The following is a 16,020-nucleotide window of genomic DNA, read 5'->3' on the forward strand; positions in this document are numbered from 1 at the left end:
CCGCCGGCGCCTGGCTCCCTGCCACCGGCCTCCTCCCGGCAGGCCCCGCGCGGGGGGACCCCGGCCCCTCGCCCGCCATCCCTGCTCCTGTTTCCAGGGAGACCTGGGACCTCCAGAGGCAGCTTTGCCATGAAAGCGGCTTTGCCGTGGGCTGCCATGCTGTGCCGGTGGGCTGCTGGGCTGGCACACCTCTGTGCGTGCCAGCCCTCCCCTTGGGGCGGGGGTCTGTGCCTCGCCAGGAGCATTTTGGGGGGGGCTGTTGTGTTCATGGCAAAGCAAAGGGAGGAGCGAGCGGTGTTGGGGCAGCACAATGCTGGACACCCCACTGTGATGCTGGGCGCCCTTCTCTGACATCCAGCACCCTGCTGGTGGGACCCCGGGGTGCAGGAGTGTGCGACCCCATCCCTCGCAGCGCAGGGGCCCTCCTTGGGTTCCCCCTCGCCCCGCAGCTGCGCTCGGCTTGGGGGCGTCTTTCCCCGCTCCCCCCGGGGCGGGCGGTGGATGGCGGCCAAGGCAGTTCCCCCGCGGCGCTGGGCTGCCCTGAGCCCACATCACTTCCTCCGGCGCTGGCGGCAGCGGTGGCGGAGACAAGGCCCCACCGCCTTCGTGTCCCCCCCCTGGTGCTCCCTCCGGCTGCTGCGCGCGCTGCCGGGGCCCTCGCATTCCTCAGCTATTTTTAGGGTGGCCCTATCAGCCCAGCTGTCCCCGTACCGCCGGCTGCCGCCCCGCTACTACCTCTCCCACCGCGCTGTGCCACGCTCGCCCCAGCGGAAATCCCGGTCCCGGCTCGCCCCGACCCGGCGGTAAGGTGGGGACCCCCCGTGTGACCAGCACGGCATGGGGGAGCACAAGGGGGGCACGTTGGAGCCAGACTTGGCACTGGGGCTGGGGGCCGTGAGGCTGCACCCACCCCTAGGGTACTTTGGCAGCCCCCTGGGGACCCCGATGTCGACGGTCTCTGGGGACCTTCAGGAGGTGCCAGGCTGCGTGGAGGTGGGAGCGCTTTGGGCGGAGAGCCTGGGGGCTCTCACCCATGAGCAAGTTCATCTCCAGACCCCCATGCCCAGCCTGTGCTCTGGGGCCGGTGTTTCACACTGCGGTGACAGGGGGGTACAGGGGACCCCTCGGGGACAGGGTGATGTACCCCTGGACAGGCGGGTTGGTTCAGTGGCCGAGTGCTCCTCCACACCCTGCCTGGCCCTGGGGAGGGGGAGTTTGCCCAGCAGCCCTGGGTGGGACCACCCTGGGTTTCCGAGCGCGGTGCTGGCTGGGGCAGTGGGTCCCCACCGGGGCTGCCCGGCCGCTGGCACAGGGTCAGGCTTAGAATAAACTCTGCTGTCAGGGCGAGCAGGGTGCCCGGGGAAGAAAATATCCCTTCCCTCACCCTGGCATTTGCTTACTGCAGCGGGCTGGCCCACCCAGGGGGGAAAGCACGCACGGTCCTGCCAGCTGACTAAAGGGGCTTTTTTTTGCACAATGAGTTTTGCTGGGTCTCAGTCTGGCCACCTGCCTGTCCCTGGAGCCCGTCCTATAGGTGCTGCCTGCTCGTATGCTGAGCGGGACCAGGTGGGCTCAGACCCCCATTCCTGAGGATCTCGGGCTCTGGGGGCTGACAGGGAAGGGCACGTGCTCATACACTGTGCCATGGTTTGGCGTCTTGCTGGTCCCGGCTCGTCTCACCTCTCCCTCTCTCCCCAGCCAGGGCTGCGGCTCCATGAGACATCACCATGGCGTTTTCATCCCGGTTTGCGTTCTGGGAGCAGAAGGGAAGTCTCTCGCGTGTTTGCCTGCACCCCACATTCGGATCACGCTGCCGCACGCTACCAACCAGCTCCCCCAGTTTGCCCAGTGCAGGCACCGTGTGCAGCGTGGCACTCCTGGCCCAGCTGCGGTCACCATTGTGGCCACGCATGCAATTTCTAACGCCGTCACTAACAACCGCTTTCGCGAGTGCCTGGTGCAGCCCCTAACACGGTGTGAGCCACCCCAGTGCCACCGGCCAGCCCCAGGCTCTCGTGGGAGCTGTGTGCTGGCAATTCAGGGAGCGTTGCCCATGGGCTGCACCACGCGGTGCCACAGCCGAGCCCTGGAGCTCAGAGGCACAGCTTGGTGCAGGGGAGGGTTTGGCTGCCCACCCCCCCAGAGACCCCAGTAAGCCTGCTCGGCAGGGAGCTGGCACATCCCACCATGCGGCTGCCACAGAGATTAGCTGGTGACACTTAAAACGTGCTGTGACGCCCGGCGAGGTGACGTGCAGAAAGTCAGAGCCCCCGTGGGGAGCGGTGACGGGGCTCTATGTATATACCAGCTCGCTCACCAGCTCCACATGAGGAGAGGTCCGGGCCAGGCGGGCAGAGCGCTTTCGTCTCCCACATTTGGGGTTTGCTGTAACCAGGGTGCATCTCTGTGTCCCCCCCCCACTTTTTTGGCTACTGGGGAGCCTGGAAAGGATGCATGTCCTCATCCCTGGGGCTGCTACTGGCTGCAAATAGGGGCTGTTTCATATAGCAGCCTCCTGTCCCCCTGGCATGGAGTGATGGTCCCGGTGGGTTTTCCCAGCCCCTGTGGCTTTTCTGGCAGCGAGGCTCTGCGGCAGGCTGAAACGCGCTCCTCTTGTTTGTCTGACCCTCAGGTCAAGGACGAGGACAAGTCTTTAGCTGTGAAAAGACCTGGGAAGGAGGATGGGGCTGTAAGTGTCGCAGGGCACGGGCAGGGTGGAGCTGTGTTGGGGATGGGGCTCACCTCAGTGGGGACAGACCCTGTGCCAGGGTGTGGGGACATCAGGGAGGGTTGTGGGTTCAGCATCCCACCCTGTACCCCCCCGCTCCCTGGGGAGTGCTTGTGGCCGTGCCAGGGCAGTGTGTGGAGGGTGGTGGGTGTTTTTGGCAGGGATGCCCAGCTGTCGGCATGCAGCGATCTCTCCCCTTCTGCCTCCCCGGGTCTTGTCCCCTGCCCTGCACACCCCAGTGGGATGACGGGTCGGTGCCCACCCCACGGTTACAGTGCTGGCTCCCGTGCTGCCCACCAAAGCTGTTGGTGGAGGAAATCTTGCGGCTTGTCCTGCGCATTGCAGAGAGGCTGCCGGTGCCCTGAGCGCTGTTTTACCCCCGTACTGGCAGCCTGAGGGTCAATGGGTGTGCGGGGCCAGGGAGGTCACCATCGCTCCCTCCCCTGGGGTCTGGGGGGGCTGTAGGTTGGCTGGGGAAGGGGACTGTCTGCTGTGTCCCTCGGTGCCAGGGTCTGGCCGGGAGCAGTGCTTCTGTGGCAGAGCACGAAGCCCTGGGCACCACCATGTCCCAAGCAGCAGGTGCCTGCGGTGGCAGGCACTGCACTGCTGGACCTCCACTCACACCGGTGTTGTTGTGGCTGCAGTCAGAGAGCGTGAAGGATACAGCATCTGCACCCCCAAACCCTGAGCCCCCGAGTCCTGAGCCCCCGAAGAGCCCTGAGCCACCCCCAGGGCGAGGGAAGAGCCCGGAGCCGGTGCTGAACGGGGCAGCAGTGAACGGGCTGGAGGGTCCGGCCGCCGAGGGCCAGGGGGATGACGGCCAGGGGCTGTCCCGCCGCAGGGTGGTCCGGGTGGTGCGCAAGGTGGTGCGCAAAGTCCTGCCGGGGGAGGATGCTGGCAGTGCCAAGGAGCCAGGGCGAGACACCAAGTCTCCCGAGCCAGTGCCACCTCCCAGGAAGGAGGAGACGGGTCGTTCCGCCATGCCAGCTCCCCCTGCTGCGCCACCTCCCCCCACCGTGCCGGTAGCCCCCTCCAAGCCAGAGCCCAAGGATGAGATCTCAGCTGGGCTCAAAACCCTCATGGCAAAGGGCAAAACCAAAGAGCACCGGCCACGGCTCCGGCCAGGGGACAGGCAGGAGAAGTCCCCTGAGCCGGCCAGGGGGGATGCGAAGCCGTCCCTGTCCCCGGGCACCAAAGCCAAACCGGAGCCGCTGGTGCAGTCTTCAGGAGGGAAAGCGGAGCCGGCAAAGGCATCTGCTCTGAAACCCACTGCCCTGGAGAGGCACAAGGTACCAGTGTGTGCACGGCGGGGGATGCTCTAACACGGCGGCAGGGTTGTGCCACCCGGCTCTGCATGGTGTGAGCTCACCCGCATGGTTTGCAGTGGTTTTGGGGTGTGTGGTGCCGGGCAGGGATCACTTTGGGGAGCAGTTGTGTGTGCTGTGGCCGCCCCATCACGTTGCCCCTTGTCTCCCTTTCTGGCTCGTGCGGAGAAGAAGCTGCAGCCTGGTGAGAAGCGGCCAACCCCCATGAAAACCACCCCGGCATCCCCCCAGCAGGTGTGTGGGAGTGGGGACCCGGGTCCCAGCGCACTGTGGGTACCTGCTGGTACCCCAGCTGTGCCACATCGGTGCCCGTGGGTCTGTGCCAGCCTTTGCCCCGGTACCTGTGCCAAGTGCTGGTGGGCTGCAGGGCTGGGAAAGCCTTTGCGATAGCCCCTCTGGTACCTGTGTGCCGTGAGTGCCGGGCCGGTGGGGGCTGCGGGGTGGACAGCCTGGTGCTAACAGTGCTCTGCCTCCAGGCTCCCCCCAGCCCCACGTCCTGCCCGAGCCCGTCAGAGGAGGCACAGCGCCGGCTGGAGAGGATCTTCACCACTTCTGTAATTCCAGGGGCGTTGGCGCTTGCGTGCTGCCCGCCTGGGGACAGGGAGGCATGGGCAGTGTGCGACTGCACTGGCTGTGCCGTGTGCTCCGCACAGGGTGATCATACCGCTGTGCATGGCCAGCAGCTCCATGGTCCCTCTCTGGGTGACACTGGCAGCAGGGGATGGATGACTAGGGATGCTGGTGGGTTTGGGGATCGCTGCCCTGATCAGTGTGCCCAGCCTTGGGGAGCTGCCGTGCCTGTGGCATCCCCATGGCAGCCCGGGCATGGCTGCTGGTGGCTGGGATGATGCCCAGGTGGTGCTGTGGGGACTGTGGCCATGCTGGGGCCCTGTGACATGTCACAGTGCTGCTGCTCGCTGCCTCTCACCCGCTCTCTTCTCCTCTCTCTCCTCCCTCCTCGCTGCCTTAGCTGGACCCCGCCGCCTCTGCCTCGGCACCCAGCCAGGTACCGTACCCCCATCCTCAGGAGCCCTCTGCCTCCACCAGCGATGCCCCACCATCCTCTGTCTGCCGCTGGGCTGGCATCTGCGCCCGTGCCTCATGCTGGAGCGTAAGGCTTTCCCCATCCCACCCTGCTCCGTGGGCTGCCACGTCGCCCACGGGGCCGGAGGGTGCCGGGGTGGCCGGGGCTGGGTGCCCTCTCCCCAGCGGGGCCGTGCCAGGGAGCTCGGCATCCCGGGAGGGTGCTCTTGGTTGAGGTGGCACAACTGGGGCGGGCAGGGGTGTGGAGCAGGGTGTAAAGGGGCAGAGCAGCCGCCGTAGGTGGGATGTGTGGTGCACGGCGGTGCACGGTGCTGGCAGAGCTCACAGTGGGTCAGCACAGGGGCCCCCAGCCCTGGGGCTTTGGCAGCATGGCCTCATGGACAGCGTCCTTCCCGGCTCCGTGTGTCCCCAGCACCATGCTGGACCTGCCACTCTGCTGGCTGCAGCGGTAGCTGTGGCACCAGGAGTGCCCGTGGGGTTTGGCATAACGGCGCTTTGCCCTCGCTCGTTTCCCTCCGCTGCTTTCTGCGCTGTCTGCGGGGCAGAGATTAACTCTTCTCACCTTCACCACCCGTCTCTCGGCCTCGCCAGGGTCAAGCGGACGATGCCCCGGCAGCCGCCTTTGGCCCCGTCCCTGCTGCAGCTCAGGTTTGGCTTTGGGGTCGCCCTGCTCCTGGGTGGCGGGGACATCCCTGCTGTGCCGGCTGTGCCAGCCTGGCAGTTCCCATGCCGCGGCACTCTGCCATCGCTGTGTCTTGTGTTCCTCCATTATGTCCCTGTAGTGTGTCCTGTGTTACTACAGTGTGTCCCTGCAGCATGTCCCATGTCCCCACCATATGCCCGATGTGCCTGCATCCCGGCATGTGCCTGGCATGGGTGCCTGCTCTCTGGGCTGCGGTTTGGGAGCTTGGCCTCTCCAGGCTTGCCCAAGGTGGCCGTGGGGAATGCACGCGTGGGTCACTGTGACTTTGTGTCTGTCCCAAGCTGTGGCAGGGCTCTGGTGGTCTCTGCTGCCCCGAGCCCGCTGGGGTCTCTGGGGTCAGCAGCCAAGCTGGGGACACGTCCCAGGAGGGCTCAGGGCTGGTGGAGGGTGGCTGTGGCTGCCCAGCACGTGGCCCTGTGGCCACAGAGCCCGGCTCACTCCAGCCCCAGGGATGTGGGGAGCGGGTGAGAAGGGAGGGGGCATGTGGCCACACCTGTCCCATGTCCTGCTGTCCCACAGGCCAAGACGGAGGAGCAGATAGCCGCCGAGGAGGCCTGGTATGAGACAGAGAAGGTGTGGCTGGTGCACAGAGATGGCTTCTCCTTGGGTGAGTCAGGGGTCAGCCTGGCACTGCTGGGACAAGGGGCACCCTGTCCTTCCCGCGGCACAGCGAGACCCCCCGGCCCGGCAGTGGTGCTGCGGGGGGGCTGCCGGCACAGCTGCACTGAGCACCTGGTGCCCCTTGCAGGCAGCCAGCTGCGGCTGGAGGAGGGTGTCCCCCTGCCCGAGGGCAAGGTGAAGGTGAAGCTGGACCATGATGGAACCGTCCTGGAGGTGGAGGAGGACGATGTGGAGAAGGTAGGGCTGCGGGGTGGGGGATGGCGGGGCAGACCCCCATTCCCCACCTGACGCCCCCCCAACCTTGCTGCCAGGCAAACCCCCCCTCCTGTGACCGCGTGGAGGACCTCGCCAGCCTCCTCTACCTCAACGAGTCCAGCGTGCTGCACACGCTGCGGCAGCGCTACGGTGGAAACCTCCTGCACACCTACGCCGGCCCCACCATGGTCATCATCAACCCACTGAGCTCCCCCTCCATGTATTCTGAGAAGGTGACCCTGCTGTCAGGGGAGGGGACTGGAGGGGACGGGCAGCTGGAGCCATGCCACTGTGCAGAGGGAGCCGGTGAGGGTGCTGACCTTCGCCTACTTCTCCCCACTCCCCACCAGGTCATGCACATGTTCAAAGGGTGCCGCAGGGAGGACACATCCCCGCACATCTACGCGGTGGCCCAGGCTGCCTACCGCAGCATGCTGATGAGCCGCCAGGACCAAGCGGTCGTGCTGCTGGGCGCCAGTGGCAGCGGCAAAACCACCAACTGCCAACACCTTGTCCAGTACCTCACCACCATCGCTGGCAGCACTGGCAAGGTCTTCTCTGGTGAGTCCCCAGCGGGGTGCGCATCCCCGTGCCACCTGTGCATGCCCCCTGCTTTGCAGTCACAGCCGTCCGCCGCCTGCTGCACCCAGCAGTGGCCGGACACATGCCACACGGCGCGCTTTCACTTTCTCACGCCGGTCACCTTACCGTGCTCTCGAGGCTGCTGCGGCGTGGAACATGGCACAGGAGCAGTGGCACTTGCCTGGCCAGCAGTGCCGGCTCCGGCCGGCCACCGCACAGCCCCTGCACGCCACCGTCCCGCTTCTCTTCCCGCAGTGGAGAAGTGGCAGGCTCTCTACACCATCCTGGAGGCTTTTGGCAATAGCAGCACCGGCATGAATGGCAACGCCACCCGCTTCTCCCAGATCATCTCTCTGGACTTCGACCAGGCTGGGCAGGTGGCATCTGCCTCCATACAGGTGAGGGGGCCGGGGCAGCCCCCCTCGGCACAGGAGCTGGTCCATCCTCGCTGGGGCAGCTCCCCTTGGCGTGGGAGCCCATCCATCCTCGCCGGGGTGTTTCCTCCCAGCAGCCCGGCCGCAGAACCCCCCAGCTGCCTGGCCGTGCTCACAGCGCTTAGCGGCCAGGCATCCTGCTTCGTCTTCGTTCACTGCCAGACGTGCGCAGCGCACATTGACTCCCTGTCCTTGCTGAGTTAGCTCCAATGTCAGGGTGTCTTTCTTCCAGAAGCTGCCCCACTGCGATAACATCAGAGCTCTTAAAATTCAAGGGAGCCACTTCGTGCTCCTGTAGTAGCAGACACCCCAGGAGAGGAGATGCTCATGGGTTGCTTGGATGATGTTTGCATTGATCTGATGCTCTGCAGTGGGTGGGAGACCCTCACATCTCCGCGGGGATCCTGGGCAGGCAGCAAGGATAAGGCTGGGGTGGGCTGGGGGGGGTCTCGGTGGAGCGGGGCCTTCAGGGATGGTTTCCAACCCTCCCACCTCCACCAGACGCTGCTGCTGGAGAAGCTGCGCGTCACGAAGCGCCCAGCCAACGAAGCAACCTTCAACATCTTCTACTACCTGCTGGCCTGCTCTGACAGCACCCTGCGGTGAGCTGGGGGCGGCGAGGGCATGGTCTCTTGCCTGGGGGGTCTCCAAGGTCTCCCACATGGGGCCAATCTCGGTCTTCATCCCCACAGGACTGAGCTTCATTTCAACCACTTGGCAGAGAACAACGTCTTTGGCATCGTGCCCCTCTCCAAGGTCGCTGCTATGGGGCTGGGAAGGGGCTGCCGGCGGGGGGACAGGGTTCCCTGGTCCATTTGGGTGCCGGGGGGAGGCAGAGCCAGGCTCCCACACCAATGGCTCCTGTTGCTCTTCGCAGCCGGAGGAAAAGCAGAAGGCGACCCAGCAGTTCAACAAGCTTCAGGCTGCCATGAAGGTGATGGGCATCTCCAGCGATGAGCAGAAAGCCTTCTGGCTTGTCCTGGGGGCCATTTATCATCTGGGGGCCGCCGGGGCCACAAAAGGTAATCTGGGAGGGATTAACGAGCCAAGGCTTGGGGCTGATGGCTGCATGAGGTCCCAGAGCGATCACCAGCACCTCAGCACCTTGCAAACAGCCCCCATGGTGTGATGGAGCCTGGGGCGGGTTTTGGGGCTGTGTCAGCTGAGGGACATTGCTGTGCCACCCTGGGTGTTCTGGGGCACCTGGCTTTGCCCCCTCGGTCAGGGTGGTCCCGCTGGCTGGTGGGAATCAATCACCCCCAGACCCTGGGCTGGCCCCTGCCAACTTGGGATACCAAGGGCCTGGCTGGGGCTGAGGGAGTCAGGGGCTGGGGGGGGTGGTGGGGGGGTGTCCCTTGTCCCCAGTGTAACACCTTTCCCCCCTGTCCTCCCCGCAGAGCTGCTGGCAGACGGAGCCGGTAATCAGAGATGTGGGGGGCTCTGCTCCGGGTGGTGCTGTGCGGTGCTGGTTTGGGGGCTGAAATAGGGGCTTGAGGTGCTGCTGGTGTGCCAGGACCAACCCTGACCCTCAGCTGGGTCCCGGCAGAGCCATATTTGCCTGCTGCCCATCAGGACCCTCCCCCAGTCCTTTGGCACCATTGGCGTGGGACGGGGCTGCTCCAGCACCCAGAGCTCACCGTGGGCTATGGGGCTTGCTCTGATGGGCACCAGCTTCGCTCTCCATCCCTGGGGGCAATGAATTCAGCTTTCTGGGGCTGCTTTTCTCCCCCTGGGGCTTTCACCTTCCCCTCCGCAGTGCTGGAAGCCCCCGTGGTGCTGCACGCTGGCAGGAGGGCCTGGCACAGCCAGTGTTGCACCGAGGAAATTTGCAGCCCCAGGGAGGGGGGAAAGATGAGTCAGGGATGGGGAGTGGGGGGAGCGGAGGGGTCTTGGGGGTGCAGCGGGGTGCAGTGCTGGCCCGTGGGGTGCTTTGAGGCACTAGAGGGCAGCAGGGCCCCGCAGCAGGCACCGCAGCGGGGTGCTTGGGCAACCGGGAGCCTTTCCGTGGGAGCCTGCTAGGGGGGAACCCCAAATCCTGCTTTGGGGCGAGCATCCCTGCATCCGGCTCAGGGTGAGCATCCCAGCCCCCAGCTCTGTGCTGCTCCTGGAGCCTCCCCCGCATCTTGTGGATACTGGGGATGCTCAGAGCCAGCTCAGCTGCACTAGCACCCGTTTCTTTGGCCCCTTGGTGCTTGTACCGGGCTGGATCTGACAGCGGCTCCCGGTGCTCCAGGCAGAGCTCCCCACCAGTGCCTGCAGTGTGGCTGGGGCTCACAGGGGAAGGGGTCCCACACCAGGCTGCAGTGTCTCACTGCAGTGATGCCTGGGGGGGACAAGGCTTGGCCTGCGCGTGGTGGTGCCTGCGCATGGCGTGTTTTGGCAGGAGGGCATCCCCGTGCCGCGTGTCAGCGCTGTCACGTGCTGTTGTTTCTAACCCCTGTCTCTGTTCGCATGGTGCATGCTGCCCTTTTGCAATGCAGACGCCGACGAAGGTAAAGTCTTGTTCTCTGCACGTGTCTCTGGCTTCCCCCTCCCATGTGCCACCACCTTCCTGCTGTCATGTCCCTGCGTGTCACCATTAACCTGCTCCCATCTCCCACGTCCGTGTGCTTGTGTCCGCGATCTGTCCTGCCATACCGCGGTGAGGCTGCTCGGTGTATGTGAACGAGCAGGGATGTGTCCCCGTGCTGGGGTGACTCAGAGCCCCACACTATCACAGGCCCCAGGGGTCCTGGGCTGCGGTGGCGAGGGGTGACTCCCACTCCTGGTCCCACAGCGTGGTCTGGGCTCAGCCCTGCAGAGGCATGAAGCCGTTCACCCCCTGTCTCCTCTAATCAGACCCCAAAACACACTTCCCAGCCCTCCAGCACAGGCCACATGCTCCCACTGTGCACAGCATCCCCAGCTTGCTCTGGGGGACCCTGAGGCTGTCCCAGGTCTGCCTGGAAATGCCCCCGATTTAGGGGGATGCCCCGGCCGGCACTGAGCCCCCTTCTCCACCCTCCAGCTGGAAGGAAGCAGTTTGCACGGCACGAGTGGGCTCAGAAAGCCGCTTACCTGCTGGGCTGCAGCCTGGAGGAGCTCTCCTCCTCCATCTTCAAGCACCAGCCCAAGGGTACCCTGCAGCGATCCACCTCCTTCCGGCAGGGCCCCGATGAGCCCCCCCTGGGTGACAGCGGTACAGGTAGGATGAAGGACACTGGGGACAGCTGGTGGCCCAGGGGGACACCAGGCTGGGGACACTGAGGGTTGCCTTGGCCAGGTCCCAAGCTGACAGCACTGGAGTGCCTGGAGGGCATGGCGGCCGGCTTGTACTCTGAGCTCTTCACCCTCCTCATCTCCCTCCTCAACAGGTACGTGCTGGGGGTGGGGCAGAGGAGAGCCATGGGGGTCTGGCAGCACCCACTCACCCCACTGTGTCCCTTTGTCCCCACAGGGCGCTGAAATCGAGCCAGCACTCGGTGTGCTCGGTGACGGTGGTGGACACCCCGGGGGCGCAGAACCCCGAGCTGGCAGGGCAGAGCCGGGGGGCCACCTTTGAGGAGCTTTGCCACAACTACACCCAGGAGCGCCTGCAGCTGCTCTTCCACCAGCGCACCTTCGCCCGCGAGCTGGAGCGCTACAAGGAGGTAACGACAATGGCCAGGGCTGCCATCGCCTCCTCCCCCCCTGCCCTTCCTTCTCGGCGTGAGCATCTCCTGCGTTCCCGCTCCTTGAGTTCTTACTTGCCGTGGAGCAGTGCAACTGCAGCAGCTCTGGCAGGACGCTCGGTGCAGCAGGGGTGGCCCCAGGGCTCCCACCACCTGCGGTGCCTTTGCTGGCACCTTTCCCTGCAGACGTGCCAGGCTGGGAGGTGATGGGGTGGCCGTGGCGGGTGGGTGGTGGAGATCGCTGCTGCTGCTTCATCTCAGCACCAACAGCCATAGGGGGACCCTCCTTGTGTCCTGGTCCCCCCTTGGCACCCGGCGTCACCCTGTGCCCTGCTGGTGCAGCGGGGTGCTGGGAAGGCCCTGCCTCCCTCATTGAGACCAACACCCTCACTGGCTGCCAGTCCCTATCGGGGCTCTCCTGCTGCATGGGCACTAATCGTGCCTCTGTCCCTCCTCGCCAGGAGAACATAGAGCTTGCCCTGGCTGATGCCGAGCCCGGCTCCTCTGGCTCCATAGCTGCTGTAGACCAGCCCTCGCACCAGGCACTGGTAAGTGCCCACCATGCTTCCTCGCAGCCCCATCACTGCAGCTTGTGGCCCGAGGCAGTGGGCGTGCGGCTTTCTTGGCCCCTTGGTGGTCCTTGGGGGAAGGAGAGGGGCTGTTCTGAATGTTTGGCCATGACAGCGTGGCTGCGAGCGTGTGTGCAGCCCGCATCCCTGGTGTATCCCCTGGCACGGTGTCCCCTGCTTGCCCCGGCAGCTGCTTGTGCTGCAGGCAGGAGTCACGGAGACCTTGGGTGATCCCCAGGGCGCTCCAGTCCCTGGGGTGCTCTGGTCCCCAGCGTGCTCAAGTCCCCAGGGTGCACAGCTCCCCAAGGTTCTCCAGTCCCTGGGGTGCTCCAGTCGCTGCTGGAGGAGGCTGCAGAGACCAAGGGGAGCTGCTAGCACCAGCCCAGCACTGGGTTCCAGCCCGTGGGTACCTAAGCACCGTGTTTTCCACCCCAACGGGATGCGCTGCCTGGAGTGTTACATATGGCCTCTTGCCCTGCTGCGTCCCCATAAGCAGGAGCCCTCACGCATGGTGCCGCTTTGCCTTGCTGCTGACAGCGGCCAAGGTTGCCTGCTCCTTGGGTGGCCCGGGTCCCCTGTGTCACCTCCTGTCCCTGCCCTGGAGGCACTACAAGTGCAGTGTCACCTGCAGGTCCGGTCACTGGCCCGCACAGACGAGGCGCGGGGGCTGCTGTGGCTGCTGGAGGAGGAGGCGCTGCAGCCAGGCGGCAACGAGGACACCTTGCTGGAGCGGCTCTTCTCCTACTACGGCCCCCAGGAAGGGGGCAAGAAAGGTCAGGGGGGGACCGGCACCATGGGGCCATGTGTCAGCAAAGCGCCGGTCCCCAGGGCTGTGCCCAGCAGTGCCGTGTCTTCCTGCAGGGCACAACCCGCTGCTCCCCAGTGACAAGCCCCGACATTTCCTTCTGGGCCACAGCTCGGGGACCAACTGGGTGGAGTACGATGCCACGGGCTGGCTCAACCACGTCAAGCACAACCCGGCCTCCCAAAATGCCTCCGTCCTGCTGCAGGAGTCACAGAAGTGAGTGGGGTCCCAGGGCTGGTGGGGGAGCACGGTGTGGGGAGGGGTGATTTTGGGGGGTGACGTCCCCTCCGTGCCCTGCAGGAAGGTCATCAGCAGCCTGTTTGCGGGCCGTGGCGGGTCAGCGCTGGTGCTGTCGGGCTCGGTGGCAGGGCTGGAGGGGGGGTCCCAGCTGGCCCTGCGCCGGGCCACCAGCATGCGGAAGACCTTCACCACCGGCGTGGCTGCTGTCAAGAAGAAATCCCTCTGCATCCAGATCAAGCTGCAAGTGGTGAGTAAGGGGGTGCCAAGGGGGGAGTCCCCACGTCCAGGTGGAGCACTGCTACGTGTCACCGCTCACCCCACTCTCCTGTGCCTGCAGGACGCCCTCATTGACAGCATCAAGAAGTCCAAGCTCCACTTTGTGCACTGCTTCCTGCCCAAGGCGGCGGGGGGCGGCGGGGACCCCCGGGCTCTGCCGTGCCGGCGGGTGAGCGGCAGTGAACTGGAGCTGCCGGCGGAGCACTGCGAGGCCGGGCTCATGCAGCTGGACGTGCCCCTCCTGCGTGCCCAGCTCCGCGGCTCCCGCCTGCTCGACACCCTCCGCATGTACCGCCAAGGTGAGCCGTGCCGCCGCACCCCTGGCACCCGCGACAGGGCGATGCCAGGGCTGCAGCGCCCGTCCCCCTGCGGGATGCCACGGGGGTCCTGGCTGCATCTCCTCCCTGGGGACCCCCATCCGCCTGTACCCTTGCTCAAAGCCCCAGAGCTGCCAGCCATCACCCCAGGGCGGTCCTGTCCCTGTCCCCCTCCCCTGCGGGGCTGTTATCTGCGCCGGGGACAGGCATGGCCTTAATTGGGTGTCTCCACTGGTGCCGCCGGATCCTGGCAGCTCTCCCGCTGGCAGCCAGCCCCCATCCCGCTGGGGTGAGGGCCTCTGGGTCGTGCTCAGCAAAGCATTTATCGATACGCGTGGCTGGCCGCCCAGGCGAGGGTTTATTGCCTGGAGGCCAGACCCTTCCCACCACGATTGGAAATCGATGCCGTCCACGCACCTCCCGGATCGATGGCCGTGGCCAGCCGGCTGTGCCGGGGTCAGCCTCCCCATCAATACCCTGTCGTTAATTAAGATGTGGAGGCTCAGTGCTGAGAGCCTGATGCAGAAGCTGGCTGCGGCTCAGAGCGGAGCCGGAGCGGGGCCTCTTTGCTTGCACAGGCAACACACGTGTCCCTGTGCTCCCTCGAGGTGGGATCTGGCCACTTTCTCCCCAGATCCCAGCCAAAACTGCTGGAGGACACGGCCAAGGAAAACCTCCTGGGGAGGGTCAGGGCACTCTGGCCGTGCCTGGCCCCGTGGGGAATTTGTGCCACGTGGGGTGACCCCATCAGCTCTCCCAAGAGATGGGCCCCAGTCAGTCAGGGCACGTGGGGCTGTCCCCAGCCATCCCCTGGGCATCCTGGCTGCCCCCGCAGCCCCACTCTCCCTTGCTGCCCCCAGGGTATCCCGACCACATGGTTTTTGCGGAGTTCAGGCGGCGCTTTGACGTCCTGGCCCCACACCTGACCAAGAAGCACGGGCGCAACTACATCGTCGTGGATGAGAAGCGGGTACGTGCCCTGCTCCCGGGCCAGCGCGGCAGTCCGGGGTCCCCTGCACCCCAGGGTGCCCCCAGCCTGGCCCTGACACCTCTCCTTCCCCACAGGCGGTGGAGGAGCTCCTGGAGTCACTGGACCTGGAGAAGAGCAGCTACCACATGGGCTTGAGCCGGGTATGATGCCCGACACTGGCCGTGGGTGCCGGCGGCAGCGCGGGCAAGGGTGGGCGGCACAGCTTGGCACGGCGCAGCAGGGCAGCACAAGGGCGGCACTGTTTGCTCCCACCTACGGCATTCCTCGTGCCTGGGGGACAGGACCAGTGGCTGCAGAGGGGAGAGCCACATCCCCACCAGCCAGCGCAGCGGGAGGGTGGCACGGCGCGGCCGGAGGGATGCCGGCACCCCTCGCCATCTCACCCCGCTGCCCCCCTGCAGGTGTTTTTCCGAGCTGGATCACTAGCCAGGCTGGAGGAGCAGAGGGACGCGCAGACCAGCAGGAACATCACCCTCTTCCAGGCAGCGTGCAGGGGCTTCTTGGCACGGCAGCAGTTCAAGAAAAGGAAGGTTGGTCCCAGCAGCTCTCCCCTCCCCGCTCTGCTGCACAATTTCGCCTAAAATGGGCAGCGCAGCCTTTCTGCCGCTGCCTGGGCCAGCACCTCCTCCTCCCGCCTCCCCCCTGCGCCTGCCCAGCCGTGGGGGGCCAGGGGGGACCGGGGGAACCGGTGGGGAGGGTGCTGGGCATCGCCACAGTGGGATGAAACGGCGTGTCAGCTCCTACTTTTATTATTAAAGAAGGTGTAAGATAGGCATCGGGGCAGCACCTCGCCTTCCGCAAGAATAGCGTTTGGAGGGGCTGGAGAGAATCTAACAGTAGATAAGCTGGGTGCAATTAGCCCAAATACTAACGAAGGGGAGCATGCCGGGGTGCCGGCAGGGGTGCTGAGCACCCACCTGCCTCGCTTTGCCCCGCTGGCGGCACCCCCGACGCTGTGCCCTGCACTGACACCGTGCCCTGCACAGATCCAGGATTTGGCCATCCGCTGCGTGCAGAAGAACATCAAGAAGAACAAGGGGGTGAAGGGCTGGCCCTGGTGGAAGCTTTTCACCACCGTGCGGCCCCTCATCGAGGTGCAGCTCACCGAGGACCAGATCCGCGGCAAAGACGTGGGTACCTCTGTGCTGGGGGATGCTGGATGGGGCAGGGTGGGCTTGGGGAAGCGTTGGGCCTGGTCAGGGCCCTGCAGTGAGGTGGGATGCAGAATCCTGCAGTGGGGTGGGGTGCAGGACCCCAGGGAAGGGTGGGAGGCAGGATCCCACAGTGGCGTGGGAGGCAGGATCCCACAGTGAGATGGGATGCAGGATGCTGCAGCAGGGTGGGATGCAGGATCCTGCAGCGGGGTGGGATGCAGGATCTTGTGGTGGGTTGAGATGCAGGACCCCAGGGAAGCGCAGGATGCAAGAGCCCACGATGGGGTGAGATGCAGGACCACAGCTGCCCTACACGCCCTGTCAGC

At 65.6% G+C, this 16,020-nt stretch overlaps 2 protein-coding genes across 16 annotated transcripts in view; both read left to right on the forward strand.

Annotated features, from left to right (window-relative positions):
• MYO18A (myosin XVIIIA) overlaps positions 1–16,020 on the forward strand; it is a 38,833-nt gene that overhangs the window by 9,356 nt on the left and 13,457 nt on the right. For 2 of the 15 annotated variants that reach the window (XM_056352626.1, XM_056352801.1), the window contains 25 exons: positions 4,225–4,287; positions 4,530–4,607; positions 5,024–5,164; positions 5,689–5,745; positions 6,320–6,407; positions 6,549–6,658; positions 6,733–6,909; positions 7,027–7,237; positions 7,514–7,656; positions 8,194–8,294; positions 8,385–8,448; positions 8,570–8,714; positions 10,173–10,184; positions 10,700–10,876; positions 10,955–11,045; positions 11,129–11,321; positions 11,804–11,890; positions 12,543–12,684; positions 12,773–12,932; positions 13,017–13,203; positions 13,294–13,531; positions 14,410–14,519; positions 14,615–14,680; positions 14,942–15,070; positions 15,527–15,670. In XM_056352626.1, coding sequence (XP_056208601.1) covers positions 4,225–4,287; positions 4,530–4,607; positions 5,024–5,164; positions 5,689–5,745; positions 6,320–6,407; positions 6,549–6,658; positions 6,733–6,909; positions 7,027–7,237; positions 7,514–7,656; positions 8,194–8,294; positions 8,385–8,448; positions 8,570–8,714; positions 10,173–10,184; positions 10,700–10,876; positions 10,955–11,045; positions 11,129–11,321; positions 11,804–11,890; positions 12,543–12,684; positions 12,773–12,932; positions 13,017–13,203; positions 13,294–13,531; positions 14,410–14,519; positions 14,615–14,680; positions 14,942–15,070; positions 15,527–15,670 — 3,114 coding nt within the window. The remainder of the gene's footprint in view (positions 1–4,224; positions 4,288–4,529; positions 4,608–5,023; positions 5,165–5,688; positions 5,746–6,319; positions 6,408–6,548; positions 6,659–6,732; positions 6,910–7,026; positions 7,238–7,513; positions 7,657–8,193; positions 8,295–8,384; positions 8,449–8,569; positions 8,715–10,172; positions 10,185–10,699; positions 10,877–10,954; positions 11,046–11,128; positions 11,322–11,803; positions 11,891–12,542; positions 12,685–12,772; positions 12,933–13,016; positions 13,204–13,293; positions 13,532–14,409; positions 14,520–14,614; positions 14,681–14,941; positions 15,071–15,526; positions 15,671–16,020) is intronic. The other 13 variants (XM_056353548.1, XM_056353730.1, XM_056353635.1 and 10 more) reach the window with 11 other exon arrangements.
• LOC130158685 (basic salivary proline-rich protein 2-like) lies at positions 261–4,215 on the forward strand. Its single transcript, XM_056359604.1, has 3 exons — positions 261–803; positions 1,699–2,689; positions 3,373–4,215. Exons 2-3 carry the CDS (start codon positions 2,327–2,329, stop codon positions 4,048–4,050), a joined length of 1,041 nt encoding a protein of 346 aa, XP_056215579.1. The 5' UTR covers positions 261–803; positions 1,699–2,326; the 3' UTR covers positions 4,051–4,215.

This window comes from Falco biarmicus, chromosome 1, assembly GCF_023638135.1.
Source record: "Falco biarmicus isolate bFalBia1 chromosome 1, bFalBia1.pri, whole genome shotgun sequence".
Classification (NCBI taxonomy): domain Eukaryota; kingdom Metazoa; phylum Chordata; class Aves; order Falconiformes; family Falconidae; genus Falco; species Falco biarmicus.

Bases quoted from the DNA above. Each gene is read 5' to 3' on its own strand.
- LOC130158685 (XM_056359604.1), top strand. From the start codon at position 2,327: ATGAGGAGAGGTCCGGGCCAGGCGGGCAGAGCGCTTTCGTCTCCCACA. The intron at 2,690-3,372 runs GTAAGTGTCGCA...TTGTGGCTGCAG, and splicing joins CTGGGAAGGAGGATGGGGCT to TCAGAGAGCGTGAAGGATAC.